Below are 19,777 nucleotides of genomic sequence, written 5' to 3'. Positions count from 1 at the left end.
TATTCCAACCAAAGTCTGAATATATAGAATGAAACTTGAATATATAGAATGATCTTTTGAATATATAGAATGAAACTTGAATATATAGAATGATCTTTTGAATATATAGAATGATCTTTTGAATATATAGAATGAAGCTTGAATATATAGAATGATCTTTTGAATATATAGAATGAAACTTGAATATATAGAATGATCTTTTGAATATATAGAATGAAACTTGAATATATAGAATGATCTTTTGAATATATAGAATGAAACTTGAATATATAGAATGATCTTTTGAATATATAGAATGAAACTTGAATATATAGAATGAAACTTGAATATATAGAATGAAACTTGAATATATAGAATGATCTTTTGAATATATAGAATGAAACTTGAATATATAGAATGATCTTCTGAATATATAGAATGAAACTTGAATATATAGAATGAAACTTGAATATATAGACTGATCTTTTGAATATATAGAATGAAACTTGAATATATAGAATGATCTTTTGAATATATAGAATGAAACTTAAATATATAGAATGAAACTTGAATATATAGAATGATCTTCTGAATATATAGAATGAAACTTGAATATATAGAATGAAACTTGAATATATAGAATGATCTTTTGAATATATAGAATGAAGCTTGAATATATAGAATGAAACTTGAATATATAGAATGTATGAACCTCTTTTTTAGAGATGATGTGTTTCTGAATTCTCTGCCTTTACAAAATGGCATCAGCTGAACTATTTCAGTACTTTTTAGAGCTTGACAACTGTTTTGCGACAGCTGTTCAAATTGCAAATTTCCATAGTCCACTAGTTGTATCCTGTGGTTGTACAGTGTTCCAACATTTACTGACAACATTTGAGATATGGCCATCCAACTAAACCCCAAGTCTCGCATGTCAGTCAGCTGAGTAGCTGGTATGTTGTACCTAAAAGAGTTAGAAACAAAAGAAGAAATATGTTAACTTCTTTCTTATTTCTTGCATTCATTATCTTGTTTGCCATCTCTTGACTCTTTCAAGTGCCATACACATTATGACTGAATTTGTTTTCATTTTTATCACTTACCTTGACCTTCCTCTTTGAGATGTAGAATGATATAATGAGCCCATAACATGTGCTTCAGCTTCTGCTCGAAGTGTTAGCTCAGTTGACATCTCCATCAGTGATTGATAAATTCCCTCAAGAAGTGTGCATAATCTTCTCCCAGAAACATTTTGTTGAACATTATTCATGAGCACTAGAAATGTTGCAATAATGAAAACGTGTTCTTCAAGGTGACGTAGTATAAATTCAAATTATTTCTACCATTTGCAGTTTGAACAGCTGTCGCAAAACAGTTGTCAAGCTCTAAAAAGTACTGAAATAGTTCAGCTGATGCCATTTTGTAAAGGCAGAGAATTCAGAAACACATCATCTCTAAAAATGAGGTTCATACATTCTATATATTCAAGTTTCATTCTATATATTCAAGTTTCATTCTATATTTTCAAAAGATCATTCTATATATTCAAGCTTCATTCTATATATTCAAAAGATCATTCTATATATTCAAGCTTCATTCTATATATTCAAAAGATCATTCTATATATTCAAGTTTCATTCTATATTTTCAAAAGATCATTCTATATATTCAAGTTTCATTCTATATTTTCAAAAGATCATTCTATATATTCAAGTTTCATTCTATATATTCAAGTTTCATTCTATATATTCAAGTTTCATTCTATATATTCAAGTTTCATTCTATATATTCAAGTTTCATTCTATATATTCAAAAGATCATTCTATATATTCAAGTTTCATTCTATATATTCAAGAGATCATTCTATATATTCAAGTTTCATTCTATATATTCAAGAGATCATTCTATATATTCAAGAGATCATTCTATATATTCAAGAGATCATTCTATATATTCAAGTTTCATTCTATATATTCAAGAGATCATTCTATATATTCAAGTTTCATTCTATATATTCAAGAGATCATTCTATATATTCAAGTTTCATTCTATATATTCAAGAGATCATTCTATATATTCAAGAGATCATTCTATATATTCAAAAGATCATTCTATATATTCAAGTTTCATTCTATATATTCAAGAGATCATTCTATATATTCAAGTTTCATTCTATATATTCAAGAGATCATTCTATATATTCAAGAGATCATTCTATATATTCAAGAGATCATTCTATATATTCAAGTTTCATTCTATATATTCAGAAGATCATTCTATATATTCAAGTTTCATTCTATATATTCAAGTTTCATTCTATATATTCAAGAGATCATTCTATATATTCAAGTTTCATTCTATATATTCAAGAGATCATTCTATATATTCAAGTTTCATTCTATATATTCAAGTTTCATTCTATATATATTCAAGTTTCATTCTATATATTCAAGTTTCATTCTATATATTCAAAAGATCATTCTATATATTCAAGTTTCATTCTATATATTCAAGTTTCATTCTATATATTCAAGCTTCATTCTATATATTCAAGTTTCATTCTATATTTTCAAAAGATCATTCTATATATTCAAAAGATCATCCTATATATTCAAGTTTCATTCTATATATTCAAGCTTCATTCTATATATTCAAAAGATCATTCTATATATTCAAGTTTCATTCTATATATTCAAAAGATCATTCTATATATTCAAGTTTCATTCTATATATTCAAAAGATCATTCTATATATTCAAGTTTCATTCTATATATTCAAGCTTCATTCTATATATTCAAAAGATCATTCTATATATTCAAGTTTCATTCTATATATTCAAGTTTCATTCTATATATTCAAAAGATCATTCTATATATTCAAGTTTCATTCTATATATTCAAGTTTCATTCTATATATTCAAGCTTCATTCTATATATTCAAAAGATCATTCTATATATTCAAGTTTCATTCTATATATTCAAGTTTCATTCTATATATTCAAGCTTCATTCTATATATTCAAAAGATCATTCTATATATTCAAGTTTCATTCTATATATTCAAGTTTCATTCTATATATATTCAAGTTTCATTCTATATATTCAAGTTTCATTCTATATATTCAAAAGATCATTCTATATATTCAAGCTTCATTCTATATATTCAAGCTTCATTCTATATATTCAAGTTTCATTCTATATATTCAAGTTTCATTCTATATTTTCAAAAGATCATTCTATATATTCAAGTTTCATTCTATATATTCAAAAGATCATTCTATATATTCAAAAGATCATCCTATATATTCAAGTTTCATTCTATATTTTCAAAAGATCATCCTATATATTCAAGTTTCATTCTATATATTCAAGCTTCATTCTATATATTCAAAAGATCATTCTATATATTCAAGAGATCATTCTATATATTCAAGTTTCATTCTATATATTCAAGCTTCATTCTATATATTCAAAAGATCATTCTATATATTCAGACTTTGGTTGGAATATATATATAATATTTTCCTAAAGGGCATTCCATAATATATATATATATATATATATATATATATATATATATATATATATATATATATAGATATATAGATATATAGATATATATATATATATATATCTTACATGTGTGTGTGTCACTGTCAGTCCCTTTCAATCCTTTTTTCTCTGCTTTCCAGACGGCAGCATCTCGTCAAGTGACAAAGTTAGTCTCTGAAGCATGTCACATGATTAACTGGCCACTTTTCTTTGTTACCTGTTCAGACTTCTCTGTGCATGCATTCCCATATGGAAAAGAAATAGAAAAAACATATAAAAGACTTGCATCAGATGTGGCCTACTTCATATAGTGAATCAGTTGCATTTACTCATGAAAGTGGCCACTTTCATATATTGTTTCAGTAAGTATATTATATCTGTTTTCACTTGTATGCTTTTCATACAAGTTTCACACAAGACAGATACAAACTTTATTAGATTTATATAGATCTTTTCCATGTGGGTTTACTTACCTGCAATCTAATTTCCAAAAAACATTCTGGCAATGTACCAAACCTAATGAAGAAAAGAATGCACTTTATTTATTTATTAATGACAACACAAAAGTTGAAGAGGACAGAAGTTATAGCCTTCACTTTTTTTTCATAATGCACCAAAAGTGTAGAGTTATTGACAGGCTTAGACATTTAGCACCCTTATTCCATTAGTATTGAACCATGTTAGAACATAAACAGTGTGGTTTGGCGCTGTCTTGCAGAAATAAGCAAGGTCTTCTCTTTAAAAGACGAATGAATTGCAGCATATGTTGCCTAAAAACCTGTGTAACTGTATATTGCCATGCATTAATAGTGCACAGGTTTCCCAGACCCCAAATTTCCTTCAATCATTGTGTATTTATTATAAAAGGCTTTTTGCATTTTGTGTATCATTTTACACTTATTACATCTTGAAAATGCTTAGACATGACATAGAAAACTTAAAAGTCTGCAAAATACTGCATATACAAAACAACAAGATATCAGTATCAACGAGATATCTACGAGATATATCTTTTTTTATTGTTTCTTTCTGTATTCAGCGGTTCACCTGCGGATTTTTTAATTATTCCATTCTGTTTTTAATTTACATTTAATTTATTATTTTTATTCATTATTATTATAACAATATATCATCATTATTATCATTACATTTTAATAATGCAATGTGAAAATGTTGTAATAGTTCACTGTTTACATTTTATTTAAGATCTTACAGTATAAATCGTTTTCCTTATTTATTATTAAAGCCATGTGTAAGTAGTAAGACATTTTTATAGTATTTTACCAAGATTACTAATAAAAATGGTTTATTGTTCAGTTTGGCTAATTTCAGGTTTACATTAATCAAGAACTGCAGCACTGCGGTCTACATGCTTTAGCTAATTAAAATCAGACTTACTATGGTGCACTTTCCTGGGGCAACACTATATTTTCCCTGAAGTATGAATCTCTACTATTGATTCTGACAGAGTGGCATCCAAAACACATTCTCTCACACACACAGGGAATATAATATGAAATGCTCCCAGTACTGGAAGTGTGTGACCAGGCTAACACATAGCTGTCAACACTGCCACACCCACATAGCTGCTGCTTTAACAAGAGTGTGTTGAGAGACTCATAAATCAGTCTGTATTGAATGTGCTAGGTGAGTTTGTTAGTGGAAGTGGATTTATAGGTGATTTATTGACAGCAGAGCCTGAAAAAAATCGTTGTTTCCATGTGTGTGTGTCTGTGTGCGTGTGTGTGTGTGTTGTGGCTGTGCATGCATGTACTGTTCATACAGACACGTAAAGATCAAAAGTAATTTAGTCTTCATGAGTTTTATGTTTCAAATATGCATGTTCCTCACTTTGATTTGAATAAAACCACAACTTTTCAAACTGTTTTAAATTAAGTGTTGCTCTACTGTTTTGTATGCGGTTCAGTGACACCACCATGTGGCTGAAAAGAGACCCAGCCTGTTTTGGTTAATTCCTTCTGTTGGCTTTGTGTTGTACGTGCACTGGTAGATGTGGTCTATGAATCTTTTTTTTATTTTATTTTTTTATTTTCCACTCCAGTCACTAAGATTTCCATAAAAGTTTTCATCACGAGTAAATCAATTTCTGTCTCTGTCTTCTTTCTTTACTTCCACTATAGTGGACCTCAAAGTATTTTGAAGTAAGTCTTTTCACAAATCCATTCATTCTCAGCACAGATATTTTATATTATAGTGCGTTTATTTTGTTTATTTTCATTTCTATTCTGTCTTGTTTGTTTAAAAGAAAACCCCTGCCACCAAGGTATTTTATTGGTGTCTTTGCCACCAAATTCATTTAACAGATTGCGGTGTGATCTCTTCGCCCTTGCCTAATTAGCGCCCATTTACATATTTACAGTGTGGCACACTTTCATTTCACATACCTCTAATTATCTAACAGTTTGATTGTTCATTATTTTGTATAATAACCTCAAAATGTGCGTTGTATATTAATTTAAAGTCATCTAGGTAATCTCTTAAAAATCTAAAAAATCGAACATGCTTTTACATCATAACACGTTGTGGTGTCCAGCTCACTGTTATTAATCACCATCTCTGTTACTTTAGTTATATGGGAGGTATATCTACTGATCCCATGCATCCTCTTGTTTCCTATCCTATCTCAGAGTACCTAGGAAACATGTTGTGGATACAGACATCCATTTTTACCATGTTCCCAGTCACGCTGATGCCAGCAGAAAGCGCATAATGGAGGACACCGAGGACTGGCGCCCACGTACTGGCACCACCCAATCCAGATCTTTCAGGATTCTGGCTCAGATCACTGGCACTGAGAATGGTATGCTCCTGACTACAGTATAGTAGTAATATTAGTAATATTAGTGCATATAAACTGTTGACCAAACTTAATAATTGTGATGCTTTGTCTAATGTTATTGCCCTTGCAGTTCAAAATGAAGAAGCTGACACAGCCAAGAAGACAAAGTAAGTGCATAGCAATGAAAATGCTCAAATTTGACTTTTTATTGTCATTGATTGTGTGGAGTTAGCTGGATGTCGATAACATAAAAGTCACTTTTATGGAGCAAACAGGGATTCTCACTCTGAATCTTTGTGGCACAGTTCTGGCAATCACACTGATGCTGTGTGGGTTCTTCCTGTCTAGACAGCAGAGGAAGGATCACATTTTATTCATTAAGTCAAAAGCCAGACCTCTGAGTACTGCACTTCACAATTCTGAATGGCTTTCTGAGCTCCGAAAGCTCAGAAAGCCATTCTCATTACATTCTTCTCTAATGCTACTCAAGGCTGTTTTGGAGCATGTCAGCAGTTAAGAGTCTTGCTCTGTGTATTTACCAGTTAAGGTGTAAATGAGTGTTTTGGTTTGTTTTTTTCTATTAGTCATTGTCGTTTGTGGATGTGACGGGTTTGCTGTGCTGCATGATGTGCTGCAACCATGACTGCATTGTGGCCTTATTCTCGCCGTTGGTTGTCCATTGGTTGTCTATTGCTCTTGGTGGTTTGTGGAGTTACTGCGTGTCTGACATCACTCATGCTAACATACAGATAATTTTGAATGTGAATGTAGCTGTGTGGTTTGATCCATTCAATTCATACTAATGGCCATGATTCAGTGGACATGGTAAAGATCAGTACTTCCCATATCAATTATACAATTGCTTTTACCACATCTTAATGGAGATTGTAGGGCAACATTCCTATTCTTCCTAAATCATTCTTTTATGTCTCTTCTGGTGTCCTTTTCTGCTGGATGGCAGAGTGAACAAGACCACTCGGTTGGTGATTGGCCCCAAGTACAACGAGCTGAGAGACTGGCACCACGGAGTGTCTGCTCGCACCCTCAATGTCCAGTAGACTTTGTGTATGTGTCTGTGTGCCTGTGTGTGTGATTGGCTGTCTCACTGTGTAGAAAATGTATCGCTAAGGTGCTGAAGGAATATATGATTGTGGATCAGTGAGATTAAAATAAGTAAAGGAAATAATGCTGGAGTGAGAGCATGCTCGTGAACATTGGGAGTTTTATTGTGTCTGTATGTGTGTCAGTGTGTGCGTTTGAGTGTGTGTGTGTGGGCTTGTCCTTTACAGTTTGCAATGTGCTGGACCCTTTTAGACTGTTTATTGCGTGTTGCTTATGTGCTTAGCCCACTCCACTGATTCCAACCCTGTAGTTATAGATGGATGAATTACAGTAAGTGCACACCTAGAATCCTGGAGGAGGAGTATATACAATTTTAGTTAAGCCCATTTGCGGTAATGTGTGGTGTCATCTTCCATTGTTGCAGAGATAAAAGTTGAGAAATCCAGAACTTCCAATATGAATACTAAAATACTGCACACAGGTGTATACAAGCAATCTCAACATATTAAGTGTATACAGCTGTCCCTCGATACTCTTTTAGCTGTGATAAAGGCAACACATGGTTATGAGACAAGGAAAGCATCCTGAGTTTGCATACTGAAAATTGTAAAGACAGTCTTTATGAATCTTTTAGTTTACATTCACTTTAAGACATAAAAGACAAAAAAAAAATCGCTGAAAAATCACTTCTGGATAAATCTGGATAAGGTCTGGATGAGTATGTGTAGACTGTATTAGGTATGTCACTTTTTGCATAAATGTATGTTACAGAGGACACTTCTTTAAGAGTCAGTAGCTTGTTTACATCTATTGTGTCTGCTGAATGATTTCATAAACAGAAAAAAATACATTTCAACTTGTAGTGCATGTATGTACAGTATGAACCAATACCTTACAGTCAGGTCCAGAATTTGCTGGACAAAGGCAGAGGCAAGTTTTTGTGGTTTTTGTCACTGCGCATCACCAAAATGCATTTTAAAATCAAATAGTCTGGATATAATCAAAGTGCAGATATTAAGTTTTAAATCAGAGGGTTAACAAAAGTGTTGACTTAACTGAAATACACGTTTTCTTATACACAGTGCTCCATTTTCAGTGACTCTAATGAATTTGGGCAGTTGACTGACTTATGAAACCTGTTTCTGTGTTAGTTCATGACAAAATATTCATTAGATTCAAAGAATTGAATTGGTGGGTGCAATGGTATGGTATGGGTAGGTATGGCTGCCAGTTAAACCAGTCCACTATGTTTTATTGTGAGTGCTGATAGAAGTAGCAGGATGAATTGTTAAGTGTACATGGCTATACTCTGCTCAGATTCAGACAAATGCTGCAAAACTGATCAGATGGTGCTTCACAGTGCAAATGGATAATGACCCAAAGAATACTGCAAAAGCAACCAAAGAATTTCTCAAGGCAGAGAAATTGGTTGGTGGAAACAGGGGTTTATGTAATCCTACTAACTAAACGTTTCATTCAAATAATTTTGTAAATCCCTCAAATTAAAGCTGAAAGTCTCAACCTCAATCTTCATCTTGATTGTTTGATTTAAAAATCACAATTGTTGTTTTAGAGAGGAAAAACTGTCTTTGTCCAACAAATTAAGACTTAACCGTGCATGTCATGCTGCTGGTATAAAATAAACAGTCCAGTCTGGTTTAAAAATTTGTTCTCTTTAAGGTACAAGCAAGTAAGAAGCAGGCCAGGAATGAGGTTGTACAAAGTGACTTTATAAATACTATTTTAAGACCTTTGTATGTGACATATTCCTCCAGTGCCTTAACATATTTCATCCCTATGTTTACTTAGTGCAAGTTCTGAGTGTAATCAGTTTTTTTCCTGTGTAGAAAAGCACAATTTTGAAGAATGCTGAAGTCTGCTATTTATTTTCTGTGCTTGAAGGTTGTTTAAAAATTCTACATTGTAGCTAATAGGCTAATAAATTTGTTGAGTTTTTTTCTTGTTTCCTGTTTCTCTGTTTCTGGTGTCTTTTTGTTTGTTCTCACCATTCTGAATTCTGTTGCTCTTTCCTGTTCTAGCTGTCTTATTGAATCTGTTTGTGGTGGGGAGGCAGGAAGCTCATGTAGAACTTTCCACTTTTAATAGTGAAAACAACTTGCACGTGCGCACACACACACACACACACACACACATACGGGTCTATGTGGTATGGCGGGACTATACTACGTCAATCCGCCCGGTGGTGGTTTAAGTGGACTACCCTTTTGAAAGGACTTAGAGCCAAGGGAGCGAGGTTAAAGTGTTCGAAAAAATCTGAAAAAAATTTGGGTCACTTCAGACCTCATACACTCCCTATAGAAGTCTAGATACACTGATACACACCAACCAGACTCTATTGTGTTTTCTGGAGACATTGTCCACTTGACAACAATGTGTTTTATGAGGTCCAAAAAAAACAATATTGGGTCTTTAAAGGGACAATGATGTAATATGTAAATAGCTCATCATTACCATGAATACACATCTGACAGGACACAGGATTACTGGAACATCATTTTATTAGTGTTCTTGGATCTGAACATTAATTTTAACCATAAATAAAAAAAGAAATCTATGGACAAAAATGCCCACGCTTCCCACAGAAATATAAAAATATAGAAAACAGAAAAATTAAAAACATTTAAAATGAATTTTAATAGTTTAAAGGTAAATATTAAGGGGAGAAAATATGCATTTATAATTTTTTATTTTAAATATAACCCGTCAAAAAAAACCCTAAATAAATTAAATGTAAAAATTATGAAATACAAACTACTTCTGTATTTAACAAGAACTTTTTTTTCTTTAAACAGAACATCAGTGTTAACAACAATTGGCAATCTGACCAAGATGTAAAACCACAGCTCTCTAAACAGTTATTTTAGTTCATTTTTTTCTGCCTTTTTGCAGTTAATCCTCTGTTTCTTACAAAATCTCTTATGTTTTGAACTGTTCTTCCTGCCAACACCGGATCTTCTACCAATTTGCAATGACTGCATTCATTTTTGGTGGCTAGTTTCCCTTCGTTTATGTGGTCTTTAAAATGCCTCATCACTGCAGCAACCTCAGCCTTGGACCACATGTTTTTGGGAGCTCTTCGGGAATTGTGGGATTGAGCAGCATTTTTCTCTGGAAGATATATAAAGTAGTAGTAGTTAAAACAAACAAAAAACCAAACAAAAAAAACAAAAAACATTTGGTGGTTAAAAGAATGGATGCTACCCTGTACTAACTTCTGAAATGTGTTGCTACCATCAATATCAAAACAAGCTAAAATTCTCTTTGAAAATTTATCAAATTTCTAAAATGAGACATTTAGTGTTCCGCTGTGAATAAAAGACTGAATAAAAAGTTGAATAAAAGTCTCTTGATGCATGCTCAATCATCCAGGTAAGTAAATCCCAAAACGTTGATTCTGTTAATCTGGACGTAGCGTTTTCAGTGGGAGAAACATTTTGTCACTCATCCAAGTGACTTTTTGCCACCACTCTGCAGTTTGCCATATGTTGCAAAGTGATGAAACAATAATAAGCTTAGAGAACCAACTGCACCCCTTACCTTCAGAGGGAGCAGCAGTCTCACTTGCTGCAGGCATTGTGAGTGGTCCTTCATCTGCTGATTACACAATTTGATTAAGTTTTAATATTTGTAACAAACATTTTATCCACAGAAACCAAGCTAGTGGTAACTTACCACAATCTACAGTGTCTTGGAGCTGCGCTGTGTTTGTGGAATCAGCTACTGCATGTACAGGCTCACTGGTGCCACACGCCAACATTGTGAGTGCTGTGTCATCATCATCTGATTCACTCTCACTGTCCTTTGTTTCAGCATCACTTAATGCAATTTCATCTGAGAAATTGTGGGAAAACCCCCCCAAAAAACCAAACACAAACCCCCCAAAAACCTCACATTAACAACGAGATATGACAAAATACAGAACAAATACTGGAAATTATAGTACATAGTTTTACTATTTAAGGCCACCACTCTGCAGTTTGCCAAATGTTGCAAAGTGATGAAACAATAGACTTCAAGAACCTTAAATCATGGACATTTACCAGAATGGTCTGTGCTTTTAGGTTTTAATTCTGTTGATAAAGCATAATATTCAACTACTGCCCTAATATTTGCTCCTTTCAATACAAACCTTCTATTTTGATCTCATCCAGTGATTTCCCCTGGATCTGGGAAAGTTGTCCTTTTTCCAGTGTTAAAAGCAGTTTGGAAATCTTGGCCAGCTGTGTTGTGGGAACTGGTAATCTGTAGAATTCGCGGTGAACGCGGATATCATGACCCAGGAAATCTGCAACCTGATCAAGTTCGTTGTTTTTCAAATTAAGGACTTGTGAGAGTGTGGCAACATGTTTTCTGAGCTGTGTCGATCTTAGATACTCAGGCTGCTTTGCTCCACACTGGTGTGCATGAACACGCAAGGAGTCCATTCCTCTGTAATGACTCATTGATCGGGGTCTTGCAAAGAGGTAGATATTAGTGGCACAAATACCACAGTCAGGCCTCCTAACCAGTAGTGACAGAGCATCCAGCATGCTTGGTGTTAGCAGAACTGGAACATTTCTGTCCCTTTTTCCCATTATTTCTATTCTACAGAAATAGTTACAGAGTCTCTGTTCCATTTCTGAGAGCCCCATGGCAACATCTGTGTGGAGTGCTGTTTTGTCTCTTTCAAGAAAACTTTTGAGGCGCATCTTTGAAACCTCTCCAGAACGTCTTCGGTTGAACACAATGATTTGTGAGAGTGTAACTTGTGCAAGTTGGGCATAATTCTGAGCTGTGGCTTCGTTCTCCAAGCTGCAAAAGGCACTTTCTGCAGATTTTTGAAGGTAGTGATGGAGAATCCGAACATCTTCTGTAAAGGGCAATGTTGATGGCTTGTTAAACTTTGCCTCACTCAATGTGTTCAAGGCACGGTGAGACACCATCTCAGACCATTTGGAGACATACAACTTCTTGAACGCATCAGTGGACTTGATTAGGGCTTCATCCTCTGTCATGAGGGCACGACAATGGATAATGTCAGACATTTTATGCAGTGTATGTCCCAGTTTCAGCGCAAGGCTTTGAGTTTTGTATGACAGTGTCTCTTCATCAAAACCTGAAACTTTCTTTACTGCTTGCACAACTCTCTGGAAATTAGCAGGCTTAATAGCTTCTTCCATGTTATGCACTGAGAATTCTGTGCGCAGACACAACAACAAACGTCCCGCTTCACGAAGCTTCTGTCGTATATAATCATACTTTGTAGGGTCTTGTCCATGTTTATTGTAGAGGGACTGGGCAAACTGAATAACAGTAAAGTCATTTCGCACAGCTGAGGCAATCTCATCTTGTTTCATAACAGCAAGAACCTTCCAGACTCCACTTGACACCTGCGGATAACACTGAGACTCCAGAGTTAAAGCCAGGCCGAGTACTTTGGTTCTTCCAGGTTCTTTATCCGTGTCATCTTTTGGTTTGTTAGGACATCTGCGGACATGTCTCCAAAGATCCTTGCGAACATACATCCCTTGACAATAAAAGCAATGAGCAAACTTTCCCTCTACTGCTTTAATCTTGGGTCTTCTCTTCACTTTCAGTGGTCCCACTCCACCATGCAAAACTGCAGCATTATGCTTAAAATTTCCCTTATTTCTCAATTTCTCTAACAGACTTTTACGCTCGTTTGAGTCTCTAGGCAGGGAAAATGCATGCACAACATCAGGAGCCGTTTTGTGCGTTTTCAGGTGGCGGGAAATTTTAGCTTGTGGTTTGCCACAAAAATAGCAGTAATTTCTTTTACTTAAAGTCATTTTTTCTGATTCAGTTTCGCAAAGCTCACTTTTATCTTGTGGCTTGTCCTTTGTCAAGTTGTGGATTAAATTCGTTGAATCTGATTGTTCATGCGCTTTGGAGATGTCATCTTGGCATAGCAGACCTTTTGATGTGCTTGGCAATAATGAGATGTCTTCATCTGAATCTTCATCATATGACTCTGAATCTGGCACATATTCTTCTTCTGATATGCTGTGGTTGCCATCATCATCGCTTGATATTTGATCCAGAACTGAATGTGGCAATCCATCCTCCCCTGAATATTCAGAAATTTCTTCTTTCTGGAATGTAAGAACAAAAGTTTTTTTAATTGATCAATACTTTAGACAGGTAAAAAATAAACTGAAAAAAAGTCAAGCCAAATATGAATGGGATACACACCTGTGTTGACTGGTGGCAATTCTGATTTGCCAATTTTGCAAGGCAAGATTTGTGCCAGACCCCTAAACAAACTGAAACACATTTTGATAGACTTAATTTAGCTTTGCAGTTCTATTTAAGTGAAGTAGTTTTTTGTCAAAGCATTGCAGTAATGTCAAATGCTGAAAAAAAAAAAAACAAAAAAAAAAAAACTTCACATTAAGGATATTTTAATGACTACACATACACTGCTAATCCCCCTCCCCCCCCCAAAAAAGGACATCCCAGATGTGAATGAAGGAATTATTCTTATTAAATACTTTGTTCTTTAGGTAGTTGAGTGGCATGAAAGTGTGTAGTTGAATGTGTGTGGCCTCCAGATGCCTGTACGACTTCCCTACAATGCCTGGGCATGCTCGGGATGAGGTGGCGGATGGTCTCCTGAAGGATCTCCTCCAAGACCTGGACTAAAGCATCTGCCAACCCCTGGACAGTTTGTGGTGGATGGAGTGAGACATGATGTCCCAGATGTGCTCAATTGGATTCAGGTCTGGGGAACAGGCGGGCCAGTCCATAGCATCAATGCCTTTGTCATGGAGGAACTGCTGACATACTCCAGCCACATGAGGCCCAGTGTCGTCTCGCATTAGGTGGACCCCAGGGCCAAATGCACCAGCATGTGGTCTCACAAAGGGTCCGAGGACCTCATCTTGTTACCCAATGACAGTCAGGCTCTCTGGCAGGCACAGAAATGCCACCCCTCACCATTACTGACCCACTGCCAATATGATCATGCTGGAGGATGTTGCAGGCAGCAGAACATTCCCCACGGCATCTCCAGACTGTCACGTGCTCAGTTTGAACCTCCTTTCAGCTGTGAGGAGCATAGGGTGCCCGTGCTGAAGTTGCCAAACTTTGTGTTTTCTGGCAAATGCCAAACATCCTGCATGGTGTTGGACTGCAAGCTCAATCCCCACCTGTGGATGCTGGACCCTCAAGCCACCCTCATGAAGTCAGTTTCTGACCATTTGAGCAGACAGATGCACATTTGTGGCCTGTTTGAGGTCATTTTGCAGGGCTCCTCTTGTTCCTCCTTGCACAAAGGTGGAGGTAGCGGTCCTGCTGCTGGGTTGTTGCCCTCCTATGGCCTACTCCACATCCAGGTAGCACCTCCATGCTCTGGACACTACACTAACAGACACAGCAAACCTTCTTGCCACAGCTCACATTGATGTGCTACGCTAGATGAGCTGCACTACCTGAGCCCCTTGTGTGGGTTGTAGACTGTCTCATGCTACCACTAAAATGAAATCACCGCCAGCATTCAAAAGTGACCATAACATCAGCCAGAAAGCATAGGTGCTGAGAAGTGGTCTGTGGTCACCACCTGCAGAACCAGTCCTTTATTATGGTGAATTGACTATAATTTCCACTTGTTGTCTACTCTATTTGCAAAACAGCATGTGAAACTGGTTGTCAGTGTTACTTCCTAAGTGAACAGTTTGATTTCACAGAAGTGTGACTGACTTGGAGTAACATCGCATTGTTTAAGTGTTCCCTTTATTATTTTGAGCAGTTTATGTTATGGAATGGGGAATTGAGGACAATCCCAAGTATACCATTTTTACAAGGTCCTGCACCAATGAGGTAATACTGCATTTCTTTAATTAGACGTGACCACCCATTAATTAAAAAGGGAGCAGTGTTCATTTCAGCACGTCTTAACTTGTTGAACTCTATTAATGCTTTTTACTATACACTGTACCTATTCACTAAATGTCTCACCTTTGCACTTAAAGCCAAGCCACTTGAGGGAGGAAACCGGTCCCACACACTGAATGCACTTGTCCAAAGATGATATTGTTGTGCACACCAGACGATGATTGTGACACTGTTAGCAAAATATTGCAACATTTATTTGTTTTGGACAGTTGGAAAGGTGTGTTTTCAATTCAGTTGCAGATATCAACTAATAAACTTCGTCCATGTAAATCACATCACACCCAGGTGACTGCCAAACACACACACAGCATCCATAAAGAATGATGATAGATTAAATTATTAGTTCATTAAGTGGTACACTGGATTATATTTACCCTTTCAGGCTCTGGATGTTTCAGGTCCAGATCATTGTTTGGAAAGCTGTTTGGTTGCGGCTTTAGGCAGCTCACAGTCTTCTGAATCTGGCTGGTCTCAGTCTTCGTGTGTAACAGATAGAGAATGAAGACAAAAGAACAGTAATCTGACAGTTACTAAAAATGCATCACTCAAGAGGATGAATAGACCATTTCACTATCGGCAAATAGCGTAAGGTACACATCGTGCATGAGAAACATTCATTAAAATCTGTCCTAGGTCAATGTTACCTCTTCAAAATCTTGCACTGAAGAAGAATGCATGGCTTCTGAGCCTTGCTGAGGCATTTCTTCATCAAGATCCTGCAACAAAGAAAAGATGGCACAAAGATTAGACCAAGTGCTCTTCTTGCAACTGTACTGGGCAGGCCTGTGCTTCTGTCTTTAATTTGCATGTGTGTGTGTGTGTGTGTGTGGGGGGGGGGGGGCTTTCCACTCAAGAAATGTTTTCTTCTGAAAAAAATACTGGCTACAATAATTAACAACTGATTCCTTTGCAATCATCCACCCTCTTCCACTTATCCTTATCAGGATTGTGGGGTAGCAGTTTTGGGGCCTATACCAGCTACCATAGGGCAGTACAACCTGGACAGATCGCCAGTCTAACATGGAAGGACAAGCATTTGCATTCACACCAAAGGGCAGTTTTGAATCACCAGTTAACCTAACCCCATAAGCTACATCTTTGGACTGTGGGAAGAAGCCAGAGTACACAGCCAGAGAGAGCCCATGCATTACAGCAGTAAAAAGTGCCTAAAACAAGTTAAGAAGTTGTATAGTACTATCTATCTTAATGTTCAAGCCTGAGTTTCAAAAAATTTCAACATAGAAACAAAGCACATGCAGTCAGCTCTGCATGCTGTAGGTCAAACTGTCAAGACATACGAGAAGACCCCTCCTAAAACCAGAGTGATGTCACCATGAAGCAAACTTTGACGGAGTCCCCCAATAACAGTGTGGTCCTCCTAAGTCACATTTGGGTGGTTAACACACACACACACACACACTCAGATGTTATCCAGACTTGCACTTTGAAACAATGAAAAGGACCTACAAGCCACGGTCCATGTAAATCACATCACACCCAGGTGACTGCCAAACACACACACACACAGCATCCATAAAGAATGATGATAGATTAAATTATTAGTTCATTAAGTGGTACACTGGATTATATTTACCCTTTCAGGCTCTGGATGTTTCAGGTCCAGATCATTGTTTGGAAAGCTGTTTGGTTGTGGCTTTAGGCAGCTCACAGTCTTCTGAATCTGGCTGGTCTCAGTCTTCGTGTGTAACAGATAGAGAATGAAGACAAAAGAACAGTAATCTGACAGTTACTAAAAATGCATCACTCAAGAGGATGAATAGACCATTTCACTATCGGCAAATAGCGTAAGGTACACATCATGCATGAGAAACATTCATTAAAATCTGTCCTAGGTCAATGTTACCTCTTCAAAATCTTGCACTGAAGAAGAATGCATGGCTTCTGAGCCTTGCTGAGGCATTTCTTCATCAAGATCCTGCAACAAAGAAAAGATGGCACAAAGATTAGACCAAGTGCTCTTCTTGCAACTGTACTGGGCAGTCCTGTGCTTCTGTCTTTAATTTGCATGTGTGTGTGTGTGTGTGTGTGTGTGTGGGGGGGGGGGGGGGGGGGGCTTTCCACTCAAGAAATGTTTTCTTCTGAAAAAAATACTGGCTACAATAGTTAACAACTGATTCCTTTGCAATCATCCATCCTCTTCCACTTATCCTTATCAGGATTGTGGGGTAGCAGTTTTGGGGCCTATACCAGCTACCATAGGGCAGTACAACCTGGACAGATCGCCAGTCTAACATGGAAGGACAAGCATTTGCATTCACACCAAAGGGCAGTTTTGAATCACCAGTTAACCTAACCCCATAAGCTACATCTTTGGACTGTGGGAAGAAGCCAGAGTACACAGCCAGAGAGAGCCCATGCATTACAGCAGTAAAAAGTGCCTAAAACAAGTTAAGAAGTTGTATAGTACTATCTATCTTAATGTTCAAGCCTGAGTTTCAAAAAATTTCAACATAGAAACAAAGCACATGCAGTCAGCTCTGCATGCTGTAGGTCAAACTGTCAAGACATACGAGAAGACCCCTCCTAAAACCAGAGTGATGTCACCATGAAGCAAACTTTGACGGAGTCCCCCAATAACAGTGTGGTCCTCCTAAGTCACATTTGGGTGGTTAACACACACACACACACACACACACACTCAGATGTTATCCAGACTTGCACTTTGAAACAATGAAAAGGACCTACAAGCCACGGTCCATGTAAATCACATCACACCCAGGTGACTGCCAAACACACACACACACACACAGCATCCATAAAGAATGATGATAGATTAAATTATTAGTTCATTAAGTGGTACACTGGATTATATTTACCCTTTCAGGCTCTGGATGTTTCAGGTCCAGATCATTGTTTGGAAAGCTGTTTGGTTGTGGCTTTAGGCAGCTCACAGTCTTCTGAATCTGGCTGGTCTCAGTCTTTGTGTGTAACAGATAGAGAATGAAGACAAAAGAACAGTAATCTGACAGTTACTAAAAATGCATCACTCAAGAGGATGAATAGACCATTTCACTATCGGCAAATAGCGTAAGGTACACATCGTGCATGAGAAACATTCATTAAAATCTGTCCTAGGTCAATGTTACCTCTTCAAAATCTTGCACTGAAGAAGAATGCATGGCTTCTGAGCCTTGCTGAGGCATTTCTTCATCAAGATCCTGCAACAAAGAAAAGATGGCACAAAGATTAGACCAAGTGCTCTTCTTGCAACTGTACTGGGCAGTCCTGTGCTTCTGTCTTTAATTTGCATGTGTGTGTGTGTGTGTGTGTGTGTGTGTGGGGGGGGGGGGGGCTTTCCACTCAAGAAATGTTTTCTTCTGAAAAAAATACTGGCTACAATAATTAACAACTGATTCCTTTGCAATCATCCATCCTCTTCCACTTATCCTTATCAGGATTGTGGGGTAGCAGTTTTGGGGCCTATACCAGCTACCATAGGGCAGTACAACCTGGACAGATCGCCAGTCTAACATGGAAGGACAAGCATTTGCATTCACACCAAAGGGCAGTTTTGAATCACCAGTTAACCTAACCCCATAAGCTACATCTTTGGACTGTGGGAAGAAGCCAGAGTACACAGCCAGAGAGAGCCCATGCATTACAGCAGTAAAAAGTGCCTAAAACAAGTTAAGAAGTTGTATAGTACTATCTTAATGTTCAAGCCTGAGTTTCAAAAAATTTCAACATAGAAACAAAGCACATGCAGTCAGCTCTGCATGCTGTAGGTCAAACTGTCAAGACATACGAGAAGACCCCTCCTAAAACCAGAGTGATGTCACCATGAAGCAAACTTTGACGGAGTCCCCCAATAACAGTGTGGTCCTCCTAAGTCACATTTGGGTGGTTAACACACACACACACACACACACACACACTCAGATGTTATCCAGACTTGCACTTTGAAACAATGAAAAGGACCTACAAGCCACGGTCCATGTAAATCACATCACACCCAGGTGACTGCCAAACACACACACACACACACAGCATCCATAAAGAATGATGATAGATTAAATTATTAGTTCATTAAGTGGTACACTGGATTATATTTACCCTTTCAGGCTCTGGATGTTTCAGGTCCAGATCATTGTTTGGAAAGCTGTTTGGTTGTGGCTTTAGGCAGCTCACAGTCTTCTGAATCTGGCTGGTCTCAGTCTTTGTGTGTAACAGATAGAGAATGAAGACAAAAGAACAGTAATCTGACAGTTACTAAAAATGCATCACTCAAGAGGATGAATAGACCATTTCACTATCGGCAAATAGCGTAAGGTACACATCGTGCATGAGAAACATTCATTAAAATCTGTCCTAGGTCAATGTTACCTCTTCAAAATCTTGCACTGAAGAAGAATGCATGGCTTCTGAGCCTTGCTGAGGCATTTCTTCATCAAGATCCTGCAACAAAGAAAAGATGGCACAAAGATTAGACCAAGTGCTCTTCTTGCAACTGT

At 36.7% G+C, this 19,777-nt stretch overlaps 2 protein-coding genes across 11 annotated transcripts in view; one reads left to right on the top strand and one right to left on the bottom strand.

Moving 5' to 3' along the window:
* Positions 1 to 19,777, top strand: part of pdlim5a (PDZ and LIM domain 5a) — a 92,339-nt gene that overhangs the window by 46,199 nt on the left and 26,363 nt on the right. For 3 of the 9 annotated variants that reach the window (XM_085294566.1, XM_085294570.1, XM_085294565.1), the window contains exons 6-9: positions 5,671 to 5,691; positions 5,796 to 5,813; positions 6,178 to 6,350; positions 6,460 to 6,496. In XM_085294566.1, coding sequence (XP_085150692.1) covers positions 5,671 to 5,691; positions 5,796 to 5,813; positions 6,178 to 6,350; positions 6,460 to 6,496 — 249 coding nt within the window. Of the gene's footprint in view, positions 1 to 3,669; positions 3,696 to 5,670; positions 5,692 to 5,795; positions 5,814 to 6,177; positions 6,351 to 6,459; positions 6,497 to 19,777 lie in introns of all 9 variants that reach the window. The other 6 variants (XM_085294571.1, XM_085294568.1, XM_085294572.1 and 3 more) reach the window with 5 other exon arrangements.
* Positions 9,690 to 12,458, bottom strand: LOC146562638 (uncharacterized). Of its 2 annotated transcripts, none has more exons than XM_085294575.1 (4): positions 11,542 to 12,458; positions 11,085 to 11,243; positions 10,950 to 11,006; positions 9,690 to 10,520 (listed from the first exon to the last, which is right to left on the bottom strand). In XM_085294575.1, the coding sequence occupies exons 1-4, from the start codon at positions 12,434 to 12,436 to the stop codon at positions 10,273 to 10,275; spliced, it is 1,359 nt and encodes a 452-aa protein (XP_085150701.1). In that variant the 5' UTR covers positions 12,437 to 12,458; the 3' UTR covers positions 9,690 to 10,272. The 2 variants fall into 2 exon arrangements, with proteins under 2 accessions (XP_085150701.1, XP_085150702.1); XM_085294576.1 differs by having other exon boundaries at positions 10,950 to 11,003.

This window comes from Mchenga conophoros, linkage group LG12, assembly GCF_057382185.1.
Source record: "Mchenga conophoros isolate Kocher_MC1m ecotype Shallow Benthic linkage group LG12, M_conophoros_male_GT1.1, whole genome shotgun sequence".
Taxonomy (NCBI): Eukaryota; Metazoa; Chordata; class Actinopteri; order Cichliformes; family Cichlidae; genus Mchenga; species Mchenga conophoros.
Note: the sequence above shows the minus strand (reverse complement) of the source record. Positions and strands in the feature narration are given on the sequence as shown.